Source organism: Penicillium cinerascens (assembly GCF_028974065.1).
Source record: "Penicillium cinerascens strain IBT 15544 chromosome Unknown scaffold_4_segment0_segment1, whole genome shotgun sequence".
NCBI classification, from domain to species: domain Eukaryota; kingdom Fungi; phylum Ascomycota; class Eurotiomycetes; order Eurotiales; family Aspergillaceae; genus Penicillium; species Penicillium cinerascens.
Window position 1 is genome coordinate 743,286 of NW_026695298.1, and position 19,171 is coordinate 762,456.

The 19,171-nt window shown below is 51.8% G+C and overlaps 6 protein-coding genes across 6 annotated transcripts; 4 read left to right on the forward strand and 2 right to left on the reverse strand.

Annotated features, from left to right (window-relative positions):
• Positions 1-138: 138 nt before the first annotated feature.
• On the forward strand, positions 139-1,026 carry N7498_009376 (uncharacterized protein; the record flags this gene model as incomplete). Its single annotated transcript, XM_058456432.1, has 1 exon — positions 139-1,026. One exon carries the CDS (start codon positions 139-141, stop codon positions 1,024-1,026), a length of 888 nt encoding a protein of 295 aa, XP_058303331.1.
• A 188-nt stretch (positions 1,027-1,214) lies between these two features.
• On the reverse strand, positions 1,215-1,599 carry N7498_009377 (chaperone/heat shock protein Hsp12; the record flags this gene model as incomplete). Its single annotated transcript, XM_058456433.1, has 3 exons — positions 1,215-1,254; positions 1,314-1,506; positions 1,566-1,599. 3 exons carry the CDS (start codon positions 1,597-1,599, stop codon positions 1,215-1,217), a joined length of 267 nt encoding a protein of 88 aa, XP_058303332.1.
• A 719-nt stretch (positions 1,600-2,318) lies between these two features.
• On the forward strand, positions 2,319-4,061 carry N7498_009378 (NYN domain-containing protein; the record flags this gene model as incomplete). Its single annotated transcript, XM_058456434.1, has 2 exons — positions 2,319-3,413; positions 3,465-4,061. 2 exons carry the CDS (start codon positions 2,319-2,321, stop codon positions 4,059-4,061), a joined length of 1,692 nt encoding a protein of 563 aa, XP_058303333.1.
• A 603-nt stretch (positions 4,062-4,664) lies between these two features.
• mog1 (Ran GTPase-binding protein MOG1) lies at positions 4,665-5,591 on the forward strand (the record flags this gene model as incomplete). The annotated part of the gene is made up of 2 exons (XM_058456435.1): positions 4,665-4,741; positions 4,934-5,591. 2 exons carry the CDS (start codon positions 4,665-4,667, stop codon positions 5,589-5,591), a joined length of 735 nt encoding a protein of 244 aa, XP_058303334.1.
• Positions 5,592-6,050: 459 nt separating this feature from the next.
• N7498_009380 (uncharacterized protein) lies at positions 6,051-8,105 on the reverse strand (the record flags this gene model as incomplete). The annotated part of the gene is made up of 2 exons (XM_058456436.1): positions 6,051-7,137; positions 7,195-8,105. 2 exons carry the CDS (start codon positions 8,103-8,105, stop codon positions 6,051-6,053), a joined length of 1,998 nt encoding a protein of 665 aa, XP_058303335.1.
• A 4,629-nt stretch (positions 8,106-12,734) lies between these two features.
• N7498_009381 (1,3-beta-glucan synthase) lies at positions 12,735-18,647 on the forward strand (the record flags this gene model as incomplete). Its single annotated transcript, XM_058456437.1, has 3 exons — positions 12,735-12,874; positions 12,932-18,244; positions 18,299-18,647. The coding sequence occupies 3 exons, from the start codon at positions 12,735-12,737 to the stop codon at positions 18,645-18,647; spliced, it is 5,802 nt and encodes a 1,933-aa protein (XP_058303336.1).
• Between the last annotated feature and the right edge of the window lie 524 nt (positions 18,648-19,171).

Below are 19,171 nucleotides of genomic sequence, written 5' to 3' on the forward strand. Positions count from 1 at the left end.
GGCCCAGTGTCGGAGTGGGGAGAAAGGACAGTCTCGCAACGTGGGTAGACCGCCTTCTTATCGGCATCAACAAAAGATCCCAAACAACTCCACGACTCCCACGAATTCACCAACACCTCCAACACCTCCAATTACACAATGGACCCCTTCGATAGTCAGCTCGCTTCCCCAACCAAAGCCCGCCAAGCTGCTATTCAAGCCAAGGATTGGGCGTACGTGAACTCCTGGCTCAGCCGGCAGTATGCGCCCAAGCCAGTCCCCGCGTTCGAACGCAACGAAGATACCCTCAAAGTTCTCCTGACATTGGCTGCAGCCAATGATGCCGCCGACGAAGAAGCTCTTCTACAACACCGCGCGCGTGAAGAAGCAATCCAATTGTTCAAGCTACGGGAAGAGGCCGAACACAAAGATGCACATGAGCGGCACAAGAACGAGATTCTAGACGAGGTGGAAGTGTGCCTCGATAACAAAGGCAGACATGATCTGGATGACCTGGCGGAGTCAGCGGTCGTTCTGGGCAACACATTGAACCCGGATCCCGGTGATCTCGGCCAGTCGATTGTGGAGATCACGGTGGAAGACTTCGATGCGCAGGAGCAAATGGCCAAGGTGGAAACGCTGCACCGATACCTTCAAAAGGAGCTATCACGGTTACAAACAGAGCTGGAATCCCTCAAGTCCGACAAAGCTTATGAGACTCCATCAGATATCCAAAGCTTGACGTCCGAGTGGACGCGCGGTACAAAGACACTGGCTACGAAAGTTGGGGAATACCAAGACCGCATTGTATCTCTCGAGCGAAACCAGCCTCAAGGCCCCACAATTGAAGAGCTGATGGCTGAAGAAGAGAAAGTCATCCGGTTAAGGGAGACGGTCAAGTCGCTGGAAGCACGGGTGAAGGCCTTCCACGATCTTCCCAAAGATGTATCGGGGGCAAGGGCCAAGTACAAAGAGCTAGAGCGCGAGCTGAGCCAACTTACGCGGCAGCGCGATACGATGTTTGGAAGTTTGGTGGGGCGACGATGAACTATATACTCCAGGAACAAGGTTTTTGTAGATCTATAGCTCGGCGGAAAATTAAGACTCACGCAGAATTCAATTGCTATTGGTTTGTAGCTAACACATAAAGAGCAAATGGTATCGTCAACTCATCGTGAAATCATGATGGCAGCGTAACTTGTGAGAAAGAAACGAGCGTGAAGAGCCAAGGCATCTTAGTTGTTCATGCCGAGGGCATTCTTGACCTTGTCACCACTGTAAAGATGGGTTAGTTTTCGTCCATGAAGGGCGTTCGAGGAAGTATGAAATCTTACACCGAGTTGGTGGCACCGCCGTGGGCCTCGTTATCGTGGGCACGCTGGGTCTTGTCAAAGGCCTCCTGGGGAGCGCTCTTGCTGTCATCACCCTGGGCACCGCGAGTGACACGGTCAGTCGTGTCGGTGACAGTCTCCTTGACCTTGTCCTGGGTGGACTTCATGGAGTCGGGGGTGGCCTCCTCCTTGGCCTCTGTGATGACAGTCAGTATCAGCAGCATGATCAAAGTAGACAAACTGCAAGTCACATACTGGTAGAGAAATCCTTGCGACCGGCGTCAGACATGATGGTGGATTGAAAGTTGATTGGACTTGATGGTATTTGGTTCACTAAAGATGGAGAATGAAAGCTGTTGAGAAAGGAAGGATGAGAAAGTCAGAGAAGAAGGTTTATATATAGATTCTTTTTCACATGGAAATCTTCATGCACGCCAAACAACATGACGTCGCTTTCAAAGGAACAAGTATATTGTTTCAGGTCTGGTTGGACCACCCCAGACTACTGCATGATAAGGAACCTTGCAAGACTCATGGCTACTGGACCGCGAATCAGAACCCCCGCATTTATTTCAGACCGATGACGTTTGGTATGTAAAGGTGTGGCAGCATGGTTTGCTGGGATTGAGCTTTGGGGAGCACCAGCATCTGTGGCGTCTACGATCATGACGTTTGATACGATTAACCGTCGGTCATCCCGTGATGGGGTTGTATAGACATATGATATCCCGATATGGTCTAGCGTATTCTTGCTATAAGAGGAAGGCGGTGTATTTTGTCTAGCAGAACTCCTCACCGCCGGTTCCTCGCCACCCGCTTGCTGCTTGCTGCCCATGGTCTCTACCTGACTCACTATATTATGGTTGTCTCAACTGTTGTTTATGCATTCTAGCGACATGGTTTTTGGTACTCGTTCGGACTGGATTTTTTCAATTTGGTTCTCTACGTTACCCATCTCATCGCCACTTTGATTCATCACCTTCGATCATTCAGATATCGTGATTGTCAATGCTTTCGCTTGATCTCACCGAGCCGGCCTCAAATTGGGACTTCACCGCGGTGCTTGACCTGCTCAGGTCTCCCACTCATGGTGATGCCTCTGCTCCTGTTCGCCGACCCAATCCCACAGCTCCTTCTTACTCTGTGGGTCAGTCAAGCCAGGATGTTGGGGTCGGCGACTGCAGGTCAGGTACAGAGGTAACGCCCAAGCGGAGCTACCCCAAGCTAGGAGATTTTGGGTCTCTTTGGGATCTCCTTGATGGAGACGACCACATGAAGACTACAGCTTTTGGTGATCCCGCACCAGCCTCATCGATCAACTCTCAGCCGTCTTTCGATCGTGCCTCGCCTGTTACTCTTTTTAAGCGGACTCCCCATGATGCATCTTCCAATGGAAGGACCACTCCCGAATCATACCACCCTCTCTCCAAGCTTACCCCCGTGTCAAGTGCCTCGAAACCTCATGTCTCTAAAGATACGATTTCTGGTAGCTCTTCACGTTCATACGTTCAAACCCCTGCGATAACTATCCTCAAACGAGCTACGGACCAGGAGTCCAGTAGCAATAATACGACAACACCATTCCCTCCACGAACACCATCGAAGCCAATTCCCGGCACTAGCGATTTGATCAACACGCCCAGGGCCAAAACCAAAGTCAAGGCTAAGGCTATTGGGAAAGACACCAAGTCTCAATCCGAGTGGGTCTCTGAAAGCAGTGCGAAGGCGGAGTCAGACTCCAGCACCGTCATTTTCGATTCACCAATTACCAAGACGACGGGTGTCCTAGCGTTTATTCCATCGCAGGTGGGCACACAAGACGCACGGACTTGCCAGGATGACACCCCACCATCGTCGTACGACGACCTGGATTTGTTACGGAATCAGGACAACGCCCGGAACATCATCACCACGCCGACGGGGATTCGCGTCCTGCCTGTTGCATACAAGACGGCAACTGACAGGCGAACGGGGTTGATAAACAAGCTCCTCAAGGAATTTCCCGACTATGCCCAGCAGGTGTCGCAGGTAGGACATTCTCCAACCTCAAAAAAGAAAGGTCTTGAGCAACGTCCTGTCCATGTCTTTGTCGACATGTCTAATGTAAGTCCCCTCTCTTCAATTTTGTTCCAGTCGAGCTTACGTTTCTATCAGATCATGGTTGGATTCCACGACTCGGTAAAAGTCTCGCGGAACATCCCCATCTCGACCAGAATTCGCCGCCTTCACATGTCTTTTTCCAACTTCTCTTTGATCATGGAACGAGACCGCCTCACCACGAAGAGAGTCTTGGTAGGCTCAGACCGACTGCCTTCGATTGACGAAGCCGAGAAACTCGGCTACGAGGCCAATATTTTAGACAGGGTCCACAAGAACAAGCACACGACTCCCCGTGCGTCCAAGTTCCGGAAAGGGCCCCAGTATACCAGTGGACCTGAAACGGTCGGTGGAAACCGATGGGTCGAGCAAGGTGTAGACGAAATTCTGCACCTGAAGATCCTGGAAAGCCTGCTGGACACGGACGAACCGGCGACAATCGTGCTGGCGACCGGAGATGCGGCAGAAGCCGAGTACTCTGGTGGATTTATGCGCATGGTGGAGCGCGCGCTGCAGCGTGGCTGGACTGTGGAGCTGGTTAGCTTCTCCCAGGTCACTAGCTACGCGTACCGGAAGAAGGAGTTTAGAGAGAAATGGGGGGATCTTTTCCGAGTGATTGAACTGGATGATTACGTCGAGGAATTATTTGATTAAATTTCCCACGGGTCATTACTCAGACTCCTTAGAATAGCAATCATGAATGAAGGGTTTTTAGGAACGAATGTTGTATCGTTGAAATTTCATTCTGGCTTGGGTTTTCAAGTCACATTATGACGAAGGCGTGGAGATCGGCTTGCGTTGTCTTCGCCCTAAATGGAGGTTTCAATTTCCAGACCAAGCTACGCAAACTGTCAATCCTGTCAAGTTAGTTCAATGGCGAACATTGTAGAGTGTTGAGGTCGCCAACTTAGTTTGCAGAGCCTCGCACTGAGTCAGCCCGGCCCCAACGTCATTGGGCGGCAGGACGGCTGCCTCGTTCCGTCAACATAAATTGTGTGCTGAAGCCAAAAGTCATCACGGCGTTTGAAACTGATCTCTTGCTTCACTCAATCTACTCGTGTCCCCTGGTGCCCCCGATACCAATATCTTCAGGGAAAGGATAAACTTCAGCGTGGGGGCTTGGCGTCGAAATCCTATATCGAAAAGCTTGGGCCCGCTCTCTCAGTTCGCTAAGTTGCAGCCAGAGAAAAGAGCGACCGATCATAAACGATATCTTGGAAACCTAACTTTCCGCTTCACGAAATACCTCCTTCCATCATGGCACAGGTTGTGGAGCAAGATTTCTTCGGCGGGGCCATCCGAGGCGTTGTGCCGCAGCGCTGGATCGATGCAAGGTTAGTAGACACTTTCCCATGTTCAAAATGCTCTGTACATGCCATGATCTGGCCAGTCGAGATATCACCGTGTGTCCAATCACTCAGAAGCCAGCCCATAAGCTCCAACTTCAGACTACGCATGCCACGCAGCATTTTATATCTTCATGATAGCGAACCCCACCAAACCAACATACTGACCACACTGTACAGCGATCTCCGCGAAATCCCAGACCATCAAGAAATCTTTCTCTCACCCGAAACACTCTCCAACCTGATCGTCGAGATCAACCAGCGCGTGAGCAAGGAGGACGCCCTGAGCACTCTCGCCGCGCTCAGCCACCAGCACCCAACACTCGCAGCCACCAGTGGCAATGCCACCAGCGCAACACCCGAAGCACTCGACCAAGCTGCCACTCTGTACCATCTGCATGACCTCTGCGACGAGGGCGATGCTATGCAGATCGTAACCTCGCCACAGCGGGTAAATCTCGCCCGTTTGGGCGCATCTGCACCACCTGGCAGCGTGATCATTGCCTACAGAGGTGTTGTGGAGTTCACTACTGCGTCGCGCAAGCGCGGTGGTGCGCGAACTGCTGATGGGACTAATGCGTCAGCGGCGGATTCGGCGGTTTCCGGGGCGTCGGTTGATGGGGACGCGCCGTTGAGCTCGAGGTTGACGTGTCATTATTTACTTGTGAGGCTTGAGAAGCAAGAGACTGATCTGTTGGTCTTCTTTAATGTGCCGCATGAGGAGTTTGATAAGGGCGGGGATGTGCGGGAACTGTCAAGGGAGGAGAAAGTTGCGGAGGAGACTGTGGCTGCGATGGTTGAGAAGTTGGAGATTCGGGACTGGGGGCTTTTTGTTTGATTGGATGATCCGGTTATGGGATTTGCAATGAATGAGTGATGGTCATGAAGGGATGGCATGGGATATTGGAGCATATGGAAGCAACTGTATCCGCAGGGAGGAACTGGAGCAACTTAAGATGGGAACAGCTCTCTCGGGAGAAGAGCGGATATTAAAATAGGTAGATAGGTAATACCCAGGGAGTCAAGAGCTAGGTAGTCAACGAAATCAAATGAAATACAATAAAGCAATGCAAATGAACCACCTGGGGATAACTACAACCTTGGAAGCATTGTCACAAGGCAGCACGATATACTTCACGAATAAGGGTCCATAACAGACCTCGACCCGGTGTCATACCAGTCTCAACCGACATGAAAATAAAATAGTTGCATTTCAAATATCCACAAGATGAAAATAAATGATCTAGGCACCAACCCAAGTCTAAAAAGCGCCAACATCCAAAGAAATGTAAGAAATCTACATCTCAACCTGAATCCGAGCAAGACTCTTCGTCACTTCGACCATAGCCTTCTTCTGAGGCGACATGCGCGGCTTGGGCTTAATCTGCTCCAAACGATTCTTGCAAGACCCACAACGTTGCCTCTCTGGATCGATACTCTTCGAGTGACGACCATATGTCACGCCGCAGCCCGTGCAAGTCCACACGTACTTCCAATCAATACTGTAGGAGTGTTTTGTCGTCACGTTAATCTGGCCTCCGTAGACGGGGTGGTCTTTCAATGCCTCGGCACATTTCCTGCCCCAGGCTTTGAAGCTGGCGCCGTGCGGGTTATCGGTTACACGGGAGACCATGAAGTTAGCCAGATGGCAGTATTCGTGGGCGAGAGTGTTGATGAGGCGGTATTGATCGTCGATGATCCGCTCGGCGAGCTCGATTGTGGCGTGGTGGACATGTTGTGAGGCTCCTGTTCTCTGGCCGTCTGGTCCTCGGCATTCTACTCGTTCGCTGCGCCATTGTGCCCGGCCTGCTGTCTTCTGGAGGGTCTTGGACCATGTGATTTTTACGCCGCCGGTTTGCCTCGCGAGGCGGTTGACCTCGCCGTCGGAGACGGCAGTGTCCAGAACTTCAAGGAATGTTTCTGCGAAGCTTGCTTTTTTGTTGTTGAAGGACTCTCGGCGTGCTTTGGCTGCACGCTTTGCTTCTGCCTCTGCCTTCTTGATTGCCGTCTTACTGGGTGTTTTGGAAGACTTGGGTGACTTGGGAGATGTGCTTCTCTCGAGAGACACGGAATTGGACTCTGTGCTGATGCTGGAATTTGGGCTGCTGTCTTCCTCGTCTGACATGTCGAAATCCTTGAGTAGTGCAAATACAGTGCTTCCGGCGGATTTCTCTTTGCGAGGTGAGTGCTGGTCGATCCAATGGTTCGTTTCCGTCTGGTTCCAAAAGGCATCGACACTCTCGCGATGGGGTGTTGGCGGAATGCGAATCTTCTCTTTTGTGGGAGACCTAAGACGGTTTCGTGGTGGGCTGGATGGTGGTGTTTCTAGGCTCTTTTCAACCGGCTTTAAGGCTGGAGGTGAGGAGCTCAGGTCTATAATTGAGCTGTGCTGTCTAGTTAGCATGGCCATATCATAGGCAAGGGAAGGGTGTAACTCTTACGGAGAAGTGTCTGTCTCCAACTGAGAAGCTGGCTCATTGTCATCATCCAACACTAGCTTGTTGAGTTTTGTGGATAGATGAAGGTCGTCTTGAAACAGGTGTTTGGGAGTCTCCTTAGGAGTTGGGTGGAGTTTTACGGCGTCGATCTTCGCTTCCGGGGCAAAGGGTTCTTTGAGGGGATTGCCATTCAAATCTTTGGGATCGCTGTCAGAGTTCGGTTTTCTTCCTCTCATGAGTCTCTTTCGAGTGGATTTTGGCGGTGGTGGTGGTGTTGGAGCCTTTTCAGGCTCTGTCTCAGAGTCGGATGTCTCTTGGTAGCTGATGTCTTCATTGTCGCTGACAACAAAGTCGTCCAGTGAGTTAAAGCTATTATCCCCACAGTCACCTTCCTCTTCGGTCTCGGTGTTCATTTCTCTCAGAGGCCTGCGATCTGTTCGGCTTCCCCCGGGCCTTCGCGGCGTGTTTCGGTTTCGTATTGTCGACGAACGTTGCGGAACAGGTTCTATTGATGTTGCAGACGGCTCTGTAAGCCCCTCCTCTATATCGTTCTCTTTATCATAGTCGTCTGTTTCCACTTTGATGCTGGGTCTTTGGCGAGTTCGTTGTAGCGGAAGAAGGAGAGAGTTGATTTGCGTGGTTTTGAGCGTGCGTGTTTTCTTTTGTTTTCGAGGCGAGTTGGATGCTGAGCTTCCGCTTTCGATCGCTGGATCGGGGAATATGTCGAATGTGGTGCCTGATCCCAGCTTGTGTCTTTGCGATGACCCTCGAGAAAGTGTGGGTGTACTGTTGGTACGTCTGGTGTCGGGCGGCTCGGCGGATGTTGGGACTGGGTGTTCGATTCTTTCGCTGGGTGCAACTTTGCGCCGCGCTGCCTCATGAACCAGCGGGTTTGATGTGTTGATTCTGGCCATCTTGGGGTTGTGAGGTATGTGTCGAGATGCGTCGGTTAAAAGATATGTGTTTTTTGGATCAAGGTTTGGCTTGTCCAAGCGACAATGAAGGCTTGAGTGCAATCACGCACCAAAATGCTGCATTGAAGCTGCCTTGTGTGCCAGTTTGAAGTATTTTCCTGGTCTGTGTTGGAACTTCTTCAACCGCTGTGAGCTGTCAACGGCTACTTGTTGGCCCGGCAACCATTTGCCTGCTCAACTTAAACAGAACTATACGGTATGGATTTTGCTGGAGTGCATGAATTGGCATGCGCACAGCTATCTATCGTTTACCTAAGTATATGCAGCTGTCCAATTATTGTCATTACAGGTGGTCCCAATTCATCTCTGCTTGCCCCCGTATATGTGTGTAAATTTCAGGCCCTAATTAATATGCGCAAACAATTGCTGTGAGGGTGAGTGATTCTCATCAGAGATGTGACGGAAAATATCCCATTTCATAGTTTATCGTTTCGGGTCTTTCTTTGGAAAATAAACTTGTGCCAAAAAAAAAAAGTAACAAAAATGCGAAGTAGACTTGTCTACACTGGCAAAAAGTTAACAGGCCCGAGCCGCGGATCGAACGCGGGACCTCGCGCAGGAGTGCTTAGGTTACCCTAAGCGCGAATCATACCACTAGACCACCCGGGCTGTTGTATATATTACTCTTGGAAGTATGATTACTTGAGGATAATTTATTTTAAGGTAATGAACCCAAGTTGGGTGTAGATATCGTTAAACGCGAGGCCGCTATTTAAAGCGGACTATTGTGGACCATGTTCAACCCCTATCGAATGTGTGATGTGAAATAGATCAGGTAGTAATGTTTGAGCATTCGTCGGCATTAAATATGGCAGACAAAAGGGAGTAATATTGATTTGTTGAAATCCGCACCTAGTGAAGTCGGAAGTTCGATATATTTTGCATCTCTATCGTTAGTTCGGCTAGGTGCAATTTACCACAAACAAAAATAACAAACAACCATAGTGAATAGCCAATGGAATTAACATAGAACAATACATCGGCTTGCAAGGCAATTGAAATTATCATCACTATAGTCAAAGGTTAGGCCCAAATCCAACAAGACTACGAAATCCGGCAATCGCAGACAAAGCAAGGCAAGCAATCATCCGTGCATCGAAGTTTCTACCAATAGTTCAAAACCTCCACACATTGCAATTACCAATTTTGCTCAAGGACGGAAATTTCATTTGCAATCCTGATTTTACCCCATCCACCGAGACATAATTCTACCTGGCCACTGCCGTGAAATACATACGAGGGCACCGGCAAGGGACGAAAAGGCGACAATCCGACCATCACGTCAATATCGATGGCGGGTGAACCAAACACCGCGGGAGTCACGGAAGTTCCTAGTCCATGCAAGATGCATCTGTCTCAGATACTAGCTTCGGCTACCCATTGCTACATATCCCACAAGCAGGGACGGCAGTCACCCAAGCCACATACATCACAAAAAGGCGAGTGATTTGGATTTGACCAGGCAGGAACAAGCTTTAAAATCGACCCAACCACCAGATTCACCTCCCTCACATGGTAGCAGGCTGAAACCAGAGGCTGACGCGAGGACGCTGCATGGATCTGCATGTGTAGCGTCGCCTCACTCAAACCTTAAAGCCGAACTGTTTACCGGAGAGGGTAAACCCGGCCGCAGTGCCGTGGAATGGACAGCCCACCGAATAATGCGGATCACACGCGAGAGCCCCTGATCCTTGGATCGACAAGCTCCAGCCGACTGCTGGCTACCGGAGGCCGATCGTTTTGTGGCATGGCAAAAGAATGGGATGATCAGCATCCCCTTGCCGTTGGGTCCCATGTCACAGAGCTGCGAGGTAGGTAAAGAGTCCGGGCCTGAGTCGTTCACTCAGTCCACATTTTGATGTTGAGAAGTCGAAGGATCATTGACTGGCTACAAAAAACAAGTGTGTGTTTATCATTGGACAGGGAGACTTTCTATGAACTCTATCTCCCAAGTCACGATCTGAGCGCGCACGTTGAAAGTTCGCTGTATCGCACATATACCAAAGTCATGTTTTCCATATCTATCGGCCAACCCAGACCACCGAAATGTGAGCTGTAGTCGGCTTTTACATGTTCGCAGGCACCAAATACATTGATTGGCCACCGATCACGTCGATGTGGAGGGGTACGGGTCACCCAAGCACAGCCCCCTGATTACTTGAATGGGGGCAAATGTGAATCGGAGGATCGCCTGCCATTATCAGATGTTGCGGTGGCAATTCGGGTCATTTACTGGTTGAATGTCTTGGCCCCCTTATCCCGGCAATTCAGGGGGCACGCTACCGAAAATCATGGCAATTGGCGAAGTGACGCCGGTGGCACACACAGCCCTGATACCAAGCCACCGACTGATAAAGCAGAATGATCAGGTTCATGAATTGACCCAGCCACACTTAAACCAGAATGGGGGTAGACGGATCGTGTATTGAAAAGGCGGGTCAATACAATAAACTTGCAACACTAGGGCGAATCCGGGCGAGCGGTCGCTGACTAGACCTAGGAGCATCCGAGACAGGTTATTTTTGGAGGATGGTGATTAGCCACGAACCCATGTGAACCCGGTCGGGGAAGGAGTCGAAAGAAACTCTGACACGGAGGGACAAGGCTGGAGATGAAAATGGAAGATCGGCCCGTCCTGCAGTGGATGTATCGTTCGTGTGCTGCACCGGTCCCGCCGTTGGACATGTCTTGAGTACTTACATGTGTACCCTGTCGCCCTGTTGGCACGGAGTAAAGTATTAGGACGAGACAAAGTATGCAGCATAGAGTGGTTACACTCTACATATTCAAGCCGGTCTGTATAGGTTTTCGCAGTCCGTTGCGTATGCAGGAACCAGGGCGATTCCGGCTGGGCCAGTGTGGCCCAGGTTGAGGCTTCTGGCCCGAGAGAGAAGCATGTGGAACAGAGCGAAAAGACTGGGTCAAACGGTGGAGATGGGGCTGGCAGCTCGTTACGCCGTTACCAGTGGTGCGTACGGCACGTAAAACGTGTCACGGATACTGCCCGGTCGCTTGTTTCAGAGCCCGGGGTTGTAATATGCCACGAATATACACAAGGAGGTCAAATCTTTTCTATCGTAGTAGAAACAAACCCGGGCATGTCCTCAACAGAGGACCTCGGAGGATCCATTGGTTTTTTGGTGTTCTAATTTTGGCACCGGAGGTCCAAGTCCGCCGTGGCTAATCCCGATTTTGCTATGTGGTGGCTTCCAGATTAGGGAGCAACAGGTTTGCCAGCGTAGAGTGGGGGGGTTTTGGAGGGCGTTGAGTGGTTCTAAGACCTGGACGCGGGCTTATCAGAGGCCGCGTAGTGCAGCATCCGAGATTAGTTCAACGGTGAAAACGGCGCTAAGCAGTACAATTTGTATCATGGGTGGCGAATTGGGTTTCTAGCGTCAAATTCAGTCATCTCCTATCCAGGAAACACCAGACCCGAATAGAAAAGAAACGAGGACGATCGCTCTTTCAAAGCCGGAGGGGGAAATATTTCCACAGAGCGCGAGTGGTTCCTGTCGCTTGAGAGCCGTGGTTCTTCTCCCGGTGAATGAAAAACAGACCAACCTCCCCAGCACCCAACCTCCAAGATACCGTCAGCACCCAGGTATCCGTACGTACAAAAGTCCAGAGGGCAGAGATACCGAAATCTGCATGGAAACGAGGAATGAAAAATATCGTGCAACGCCATCCCTGCATACCGTAGTGGTAACAATAACAAGGAAGGGGCAAATCAGAGGCGGAAACGGGGTCCCATCTCAGGTATCGGTCACATTATTTGTTACCAGATTACACATGGACGGATCCGGAGTGGGGCGGGTTTCAGGGGCCGCTCAGATTTCCCTTGGAATCCGAGCGTCCTGTGCCTTCATCATTGGCTCGTCAGCGCTGAAGATCGAGTGCCCGTGTACGGTATCGTGGGACAACAACGGTATCGACCAAGCACACCGAGCACCAGCACGCCCCCACCCCCCTGAACTGGGGTGCGGTTGTACCGGTACTTCCGCTACTAAGGGGGGACCCATAGCACGGAAAGTACTCCTACACACACGTACACGTACGGTCGTAAATTAGAGTAGCCAGCAAATTCCCCCGATCCCAAAATAACAGCACAGCCAATATTTTCCCCTTCCTTGGCCTTCTTACTCCCTCCTCTGCCCTTCGTTTGCCTTTTTGTCCATCCATCATCTTGCTTCCTTCCATTCGTTTTAGAGAGGAAGTTTTGGAGCAAGGTTGCTCTTTCCTCGCTGGGGTTTCCAAGGTTGTTACGTTTCGTCTTTCGCTCATTCAACCAGCGCGGAGTTTGACACTCGCCGACTTTCGCCCTTTCTCGGCTTCCATCCCACACGTCGTTACGATCTGCGCCATTCGTTTCTGTGTCCATGCTGCAATAATTCATTCGTCCGGCGCATATAACTTTTTAATACTGTGGACGAGTCGTGGTTGAGGTAAGGGTGCAACGAAAGGGACCTGGATCGCAAGCTGCCCGGCCTGTCCCGGCTTCGACACGGCATTCCGTTGGCTAACCGACCACCCCAGAGCTATCATCAAGCGATCGATTGCGACTCTCTCGACATGTCCGGTTACGCAGGAGGAGGCCATTACGACGATGGCTACGGCCACCCGCCGGCTCATGGCGACTCGTACTACCAGGAAGAACATGCCCAGGGCTACTACGATAACCAGGGCTACAACGATGGCTATTACGACAATGGGTACGGAGCCCAATGAAAGCACTTCGAGCGTGACCTCGCTAACATATGAAGCTACAGTGGTTACTATGGAGACGAAGCCGCCGGCCACGCCCAGGCCCAGGGCCAGGGCCAGGGCCAAGGCTACGCTGACGCGGGCTATTACGACCAGGGCGGCCACCAGGATGGCTACTACGGTGATCAGTACTATGATCAGCCCGGTCACGGCCAAGGCCGCCCTCACGACTCCGAGGAGGACTCGGAGACTTTCAGCGATTTCACCATGAGATCCGAGACCGCTCGTGCGGCAGACATGGACTACTACGGCCGCGGTGACGACCGCTACAACAGCTATGCCGACAGCCAGTACGGCCGCGGTTACGGTGGCTACCGTCCCCCCTCTTCCCAGATTTCATACGGTGGTAACCGATCATCCGGTGCCTCCACCCCCGTCTATGGCATGGATTACGGAAACGCGTTGCCGGCTGGCCAGCGTTCGCGGGAGCCCTACCCTGCCTGGAGCGCAGACGCCCAGATTCCCTTGTCCAAGGAAGAGCTTGAGGACATCTTTATTGACCTCGTCAACAAGTTCGGTTTCCAGCGAGACAGCATGCGTAACATGTACGACCATATGATGACGCTCCTTGACTCGCGTGCCTCTCGCATGACCCCCAACCAGGCGCTTCTATCACTCCACGCCGACTACATTGGTGGTCACAATGCCAACTACCGCCGTTGGTACTTTGCCGCCCATTTGGACCTGGACGATGCTGTTGGCTTCGCGAATATGAAGCTCGGCAAGGCCGATCGCAAGACCAGGAAGGCTCGCAAGGCTGCCCAGAAGGCCGCCAAGAAGAACCCCGAGAATGAGGAAGAGACTCTCGAGGCATTGGAAGGCGACAACAGCCTGGAGGCCGCCGAGTACCGGTGGAAGTCTCGCATGAACCGGATGTCCCAGCACGATCGGGCCCGTCAAATTGCCCTGTATCTGCTCATCTGGGGTGAGGCCAACCAGGTCCGTTTCCTGCCCGAGTGTCTTTGCTTCATTTTCAAGTGCGCCGACGACTATTACGGTTCGCCCGAATGCCAGAACCGGGTTGAGCCCGTTGAGGAGTTCACCTATCTCAATGAGGTTGTCACACCCCTCTACCAGTTCTGCCGTGATCAGGGTTACGAGATCTTGGACGGGAAGTACGTTCGCCGTGAGCATGACCACAACAAGATCATCGGTTACGACGATATGAACCAACTGTTCTGGTACCCTGAGGGTATCGAGCGCATCCACTTCGAGGACAAGACCCGCCTGGTCGATATTCCCACATCGGAGCGCTGGCCCAAGCTGAAGGATGTCGTCTGGAAGAAGGCGTTTTTCAAGACGTACAAGGAGACTCGTTCGTGGTTCCACATGGTCACCAACTTCAACCGTATCTGGGTTCTTCACTTGTGTGCTTTCTGGTTCTTCACCGCTTACAACGCCCCGACTCTCTACACCCCCAACTACCAGCAACAGTGGGACAACAAGCCCCCCCCGGCCAAGTACCTGGCTGCTGTTGGCTTTGGTGGTGCTCTTGCCGCCTTTATCCAGATCTTCGCTACCATTTGCGAATGGTGTTACGTTCCCCGTCGTTGGGCCGGTGCTCAGCATCTGCGAAAGCGTTTCATGTTTCTTCTCGCCGTCTTCATTGCCAACTTGGTCCCAGGTGTTATCATCTTTGGTTTCCTGGACAAGCTCGGCACCAAGAACATTCAGGACATCGTTGGCCTCGCTCTCGGTATCGTACACTTCGTTCTCGCTCTGTTCACGGCGGTCTTCTTCGCGATCCAGCCTCTCGGTGGTCTCTTTGGTAGCTATCTCAGGAAGAATGGCCGCCAGTACGTGGCCAGCCAGACGTTCACTGCCAGTTTCCCCCATCTTCACGGAAACGACATGTGGATGTCTTACGGTCTCTGGGTCTGTGTCTTCGGTGCCAAACTCGCCGAGTCCTACTTCTTCTTGACTCTGTCGTTCAAGGATCCCATTCGTATCTTGTCCCCCATGACCATCTTCGAGTGCACTGGTGTCAAGTACCTGGGCAATATCCTCTGCCACAAGCAGCCGCAGATTCTGCTCGGTCTTATGTTCTTCATGGATTTGACTCTCTTCTTCCTGGATAGTTATCTCTGGTACATTATTTGCAACACCATCTTCTCTGTTGCCCGGTCATTCTATCTCGGTGTCTCCATCTGGTCTCCCTGGAGAAACATCTTCTCGCGCCTTCCCAAGCGTATCTACTCCAAGGTTCTGGCCACCACCGACATGGAAATCAAGTACAAGCCCAAGGTCCTCATCTCGCAAGTGTGGAACGCCATTATCATCTCGATGTACCGTGAGCACCTGTTGGCCATTGACCACGTCCAGAAGCTACTGTACCACCAGGTCCCGTCCGAGCAGGAGGGCAAGCGTACTCTGCGTGCACCGACCTTCTTCGTGTCCCAGGAAGACCAGTCGTTCAAGACCGAGTTCTTCCCTGCTGGCAGCGAGGCTGAGCGTCGTATTTCCTTCTTCGCCCAGTCCTTGTCGACCCCCATGCCCGAGCCTCTACCCGTTGATAACATGCCCACCTTCAGTGTCTTGATCCCTCACTATAGTGAGAAGATCTTGCTCTCTCTGCGTGAGATTATTCGTGAAGATGAGCCATACTCCCGTGTTACTGTCCTGGAATACCTCAAGCAGCTCCACCCTCACGAGTGGGACTGCTTCGTCAAAGACACCAAGATTCTGGCCGATGAGACGTCGCAATTCAACGGTGAATACGGTGAGAAGGGCGAGAAGGATGCTCAGAAGAGCAAGATCGATGACCTGCCCTTCTACTGCATTGGTTTCAAGTCCGCCGCTCCCGAGTACACTCTCCGCACCCGTATCTGGGCGTCCCTTCGCTCGCAGACGCTTTACAGAACGGTCTCTGGCTTCATGAACTACAGCCGCGCCATCAAGTTGCTGTACCGTGTTGAGAACCCCGAGGTTGTCCAGATGTTCGGTGGTAACTCCGAGAAGCTCGAGCGTGAGCTGGAGCGCATGGCCCGCCGCAAGTTCCGTATCTGTGTGTCCATGCAGCGCTACGCCAAGTTCAGCAAGGACGAACGGGAGAACACCGAGTTCCTCCTCCGTGCGTACCCCGACCTCCAGATCGCCTACCTTGACGAGGAGCCTCCCGCGAATGAGGGCGAGGAGCCCCGCCTGTACTCTGCTCTCATTGATGGTCACTGCGAACTGCTCGAAAACAACATGCGCAAGCCCAAGTTCCGTATCCAGCTCTCCGGCAACCCAATTCTCGGTGACGGAAAGTCTGACAACCAAAACCACGCCATCATCTTCTACCGCGGTGAATACATCCAGCTTATCGATGCCAACCAGGACAACTACCTTGAGGAATGTCTTAAGATTCGCAGTGTCCTGGCTGAGTTCGAGGAGTTGACCACTGACAATGTTTCGCCCTACACTCCTGGTATCGCCGCACCCGACAACGACCCGGTCGCCATTCTCGGTGCCCGTGAGTACATCTTCTCCGAGAGCATTGGTGTGCTTGGTGATGTTGCTGCCTCCAAGGAACAAACATTCGGTACTCTGTTCGCGCGTACTCTGGCTCAGATCGGTGGTAAGCTGCATTATGGTCACCCTGATTTCCTGAACGCTACCTTCATGACCACTCGTGGTGGTGTGTCCAAGGCTCAGAAGGGGTTGCACCTGAACGAGGATATCTACGCCGGTATGAACGCAATCCTCCGTGGTGGTCGCATCAAGCATTGCGAGTACTTCCAGTGTGGTAAGGGTCGTGACTTGGGTTTCGGCTCTATTCTGAACTTCACAACCAAGATTGGTACTGGTATGGGTGAACAGATTCTGTCTCGCGAGTACTACTATCTCGGTACTCAGCTGCCTATGGATCGCTTCTTGTCCTTCTACTATGCTCACCCTGGTTTCCATCTTAACAACATGTTCATTATGCTTTCCGTGCAGATGTTCATGATTGTCTTGATCAACCTGGGTGCTCTCAAGCACGAGACAATCACTTGCCGCTTCAACCCCGACTTGCCCATCACGGATCCCCTCCTGCCTACCTACTGTGCCGACTTGGTCCCTGTCATCAACTGGGTCAACCGTTGCGTTGTGTCCATCTTTATTGTGTTCTTTATTTCGTTCGTTCCCCTGGCCGTTCAAGAACTGACTGAGCGGGGCGTCTGGCGCATGGCGACTCGTCTTGCTAAGCACTTCGGTTCGTTCTCTTTCATGTTCGAAGTGTTTGTTTGCCAGATCTATGCCCAATCTGTGCACCAGAACTTGTCTTTCGGTGGTGCTCGCTACATTGGTACCGGTCGTGGTTTCGCCACCGCCCGTATTCCCTTCGGTGTGCTGTACTCTCGTTTCGCTGGTCCCTCGATCTACGCTGGTGCTCGACTGCTCCTGATGCTGTTATTCGCCACCTCCACCGTCTGGACTCCTGCTCTTATCTGGTTCTGGGTCTCCTTGCTTGCTCTGATCATCTCGCCCTTCTTGTTCAACCCCCACCAGTTCGCCTGGAACGACTTCTTCATTGACTACCGTGACTATCTCCGCTGGCTCTCGCGTGGTAACTCGCGCTCTCACGCCTCGTCCTGGATCGGTTTCTGTCGTCTCTCGCGTACCAGAATCACTGGTTACAAGAGAAAGCTTCTGGGTGTTCCTTCAGAGAAGGGCTCCGGAGATGTGCCTCGCGCTCGCATCACGAACATCTTCTTCAGCGAGATCATTGCACCCTTGGTTGTGGTTGCTGTGACCTTCATTCCTTACCTGTACATCAACTCCAGAACGATGTTCAGTAACGAGGTGAAGTACGCTCCCAACGCCATCGCCCGAATCGCCATCATTGCGTTCGCTCCTATTGGTATCAACGCTGGTGTTGCCGCTGTGTTCTTCGGTATGGCATGTTGCATGGGTCCGATCTTCAGCATGTGCTGCAAGAAGTTCGGTTCCGTTCTCGCGGCCATTGCCCACGCTATCGCCGTCATTGCTCTCATGATCTTCTTCATCGTTCTGTTCGTCCTGGAATCCTTCAGCTGGCCCAGAACCGTCTCGGGCATGATTGCGGCCATGGCCATTCAGCGCTTTATTTACAAGTTGATCATCTCCTTGGCTCTGACCCGTGAATTCAAGCATGATCAATCTAACATCGCCTGGTGGACCGGCAAGTGGTACAACATGGGTTGGCACTCATTGTCCCAGCCCGGCCGTGAATTCCTTTGCAAGATTACCGAGCTGGGTTACTTCGCTGCCGATTTCGTTTTGGGTCACATCATTCTGTTCTTCATGCTGCCCGTTCTCGCCATTCCCTACGCCGATAAATTCCACTCAGTGATTCTGTTCTGGCTGCGTCCCAGGTATGTGCTCCGAGCTGCATAATTGTCTGATTTTTTACTGATTTCTCTTTCCAGCCGTCAAATCCGTCCTCCCATCTATTCGCTGAAGCAGTCCAAGCTCCGAAAGAGACGGGTTGTTCGTTTCGCCATTCTCTACTTCTTCATGCTGGTTATTTTCGTTGTCCTCATTGCCGCGCCGCTTGTCATTCGCGATTTGTCGTCCATCAGCCTGAGCATCCGGAAGGCACTCTACGATGCTGTCGGTGTCAAGTCAAGTGGCCTTGGCCTTCTGCAGCCTCTCGACGCTGGCCTGAACGATACACAAACGTACTACACGGGAAGTCATTTGCCCCAAGGCTACAAGTCCCCGCACAACTCCGTCACTCCCACCGGCGGTGACTACAACTTCCAACGCATGATTTGAGGCCTCTAGCCTTCCTGTATGAAAATGGCTTGTACAAAGTTTTGTCACCTTATCGTCATTTTTCCTGCTCTTCGCTGCATTCTTTAAAAACACCGGCGCACCTGTTGATCTTAATGGCTTTTTGTGTGGAACGACTTGTATCTTAGTGGTTCGACCACTACCATGGGGGATTTACCTTCGTTTACCACTCTCATAGCTTGTTTTTCTTTACAAACTCAACGGAATACAATCTGCATTGCTTCAATCTTCATGATTTTTCTTCAACGTAGACCGTTTATTGTTGCTAAGTAGGTCCGTGGTCCGTTTAAAGCAGTGTAGCCTTGTAGTGTACTTGATCCATTCATGGGAACTCGGGTTCGCGCGGTCACGGGCTTCTCACGTGACATTGATTATTCCAACCCGTCCGCGCCCCCCGGCGTCTGTATCCGTCCTCCATTTTCTTGAACACGCTCCTTTTGGTGGTTTTTTTGACCTTTTCTAACCGGAATTTTTTTGCCCGGTGTGCGTGCGCCACGAGCGCCCCA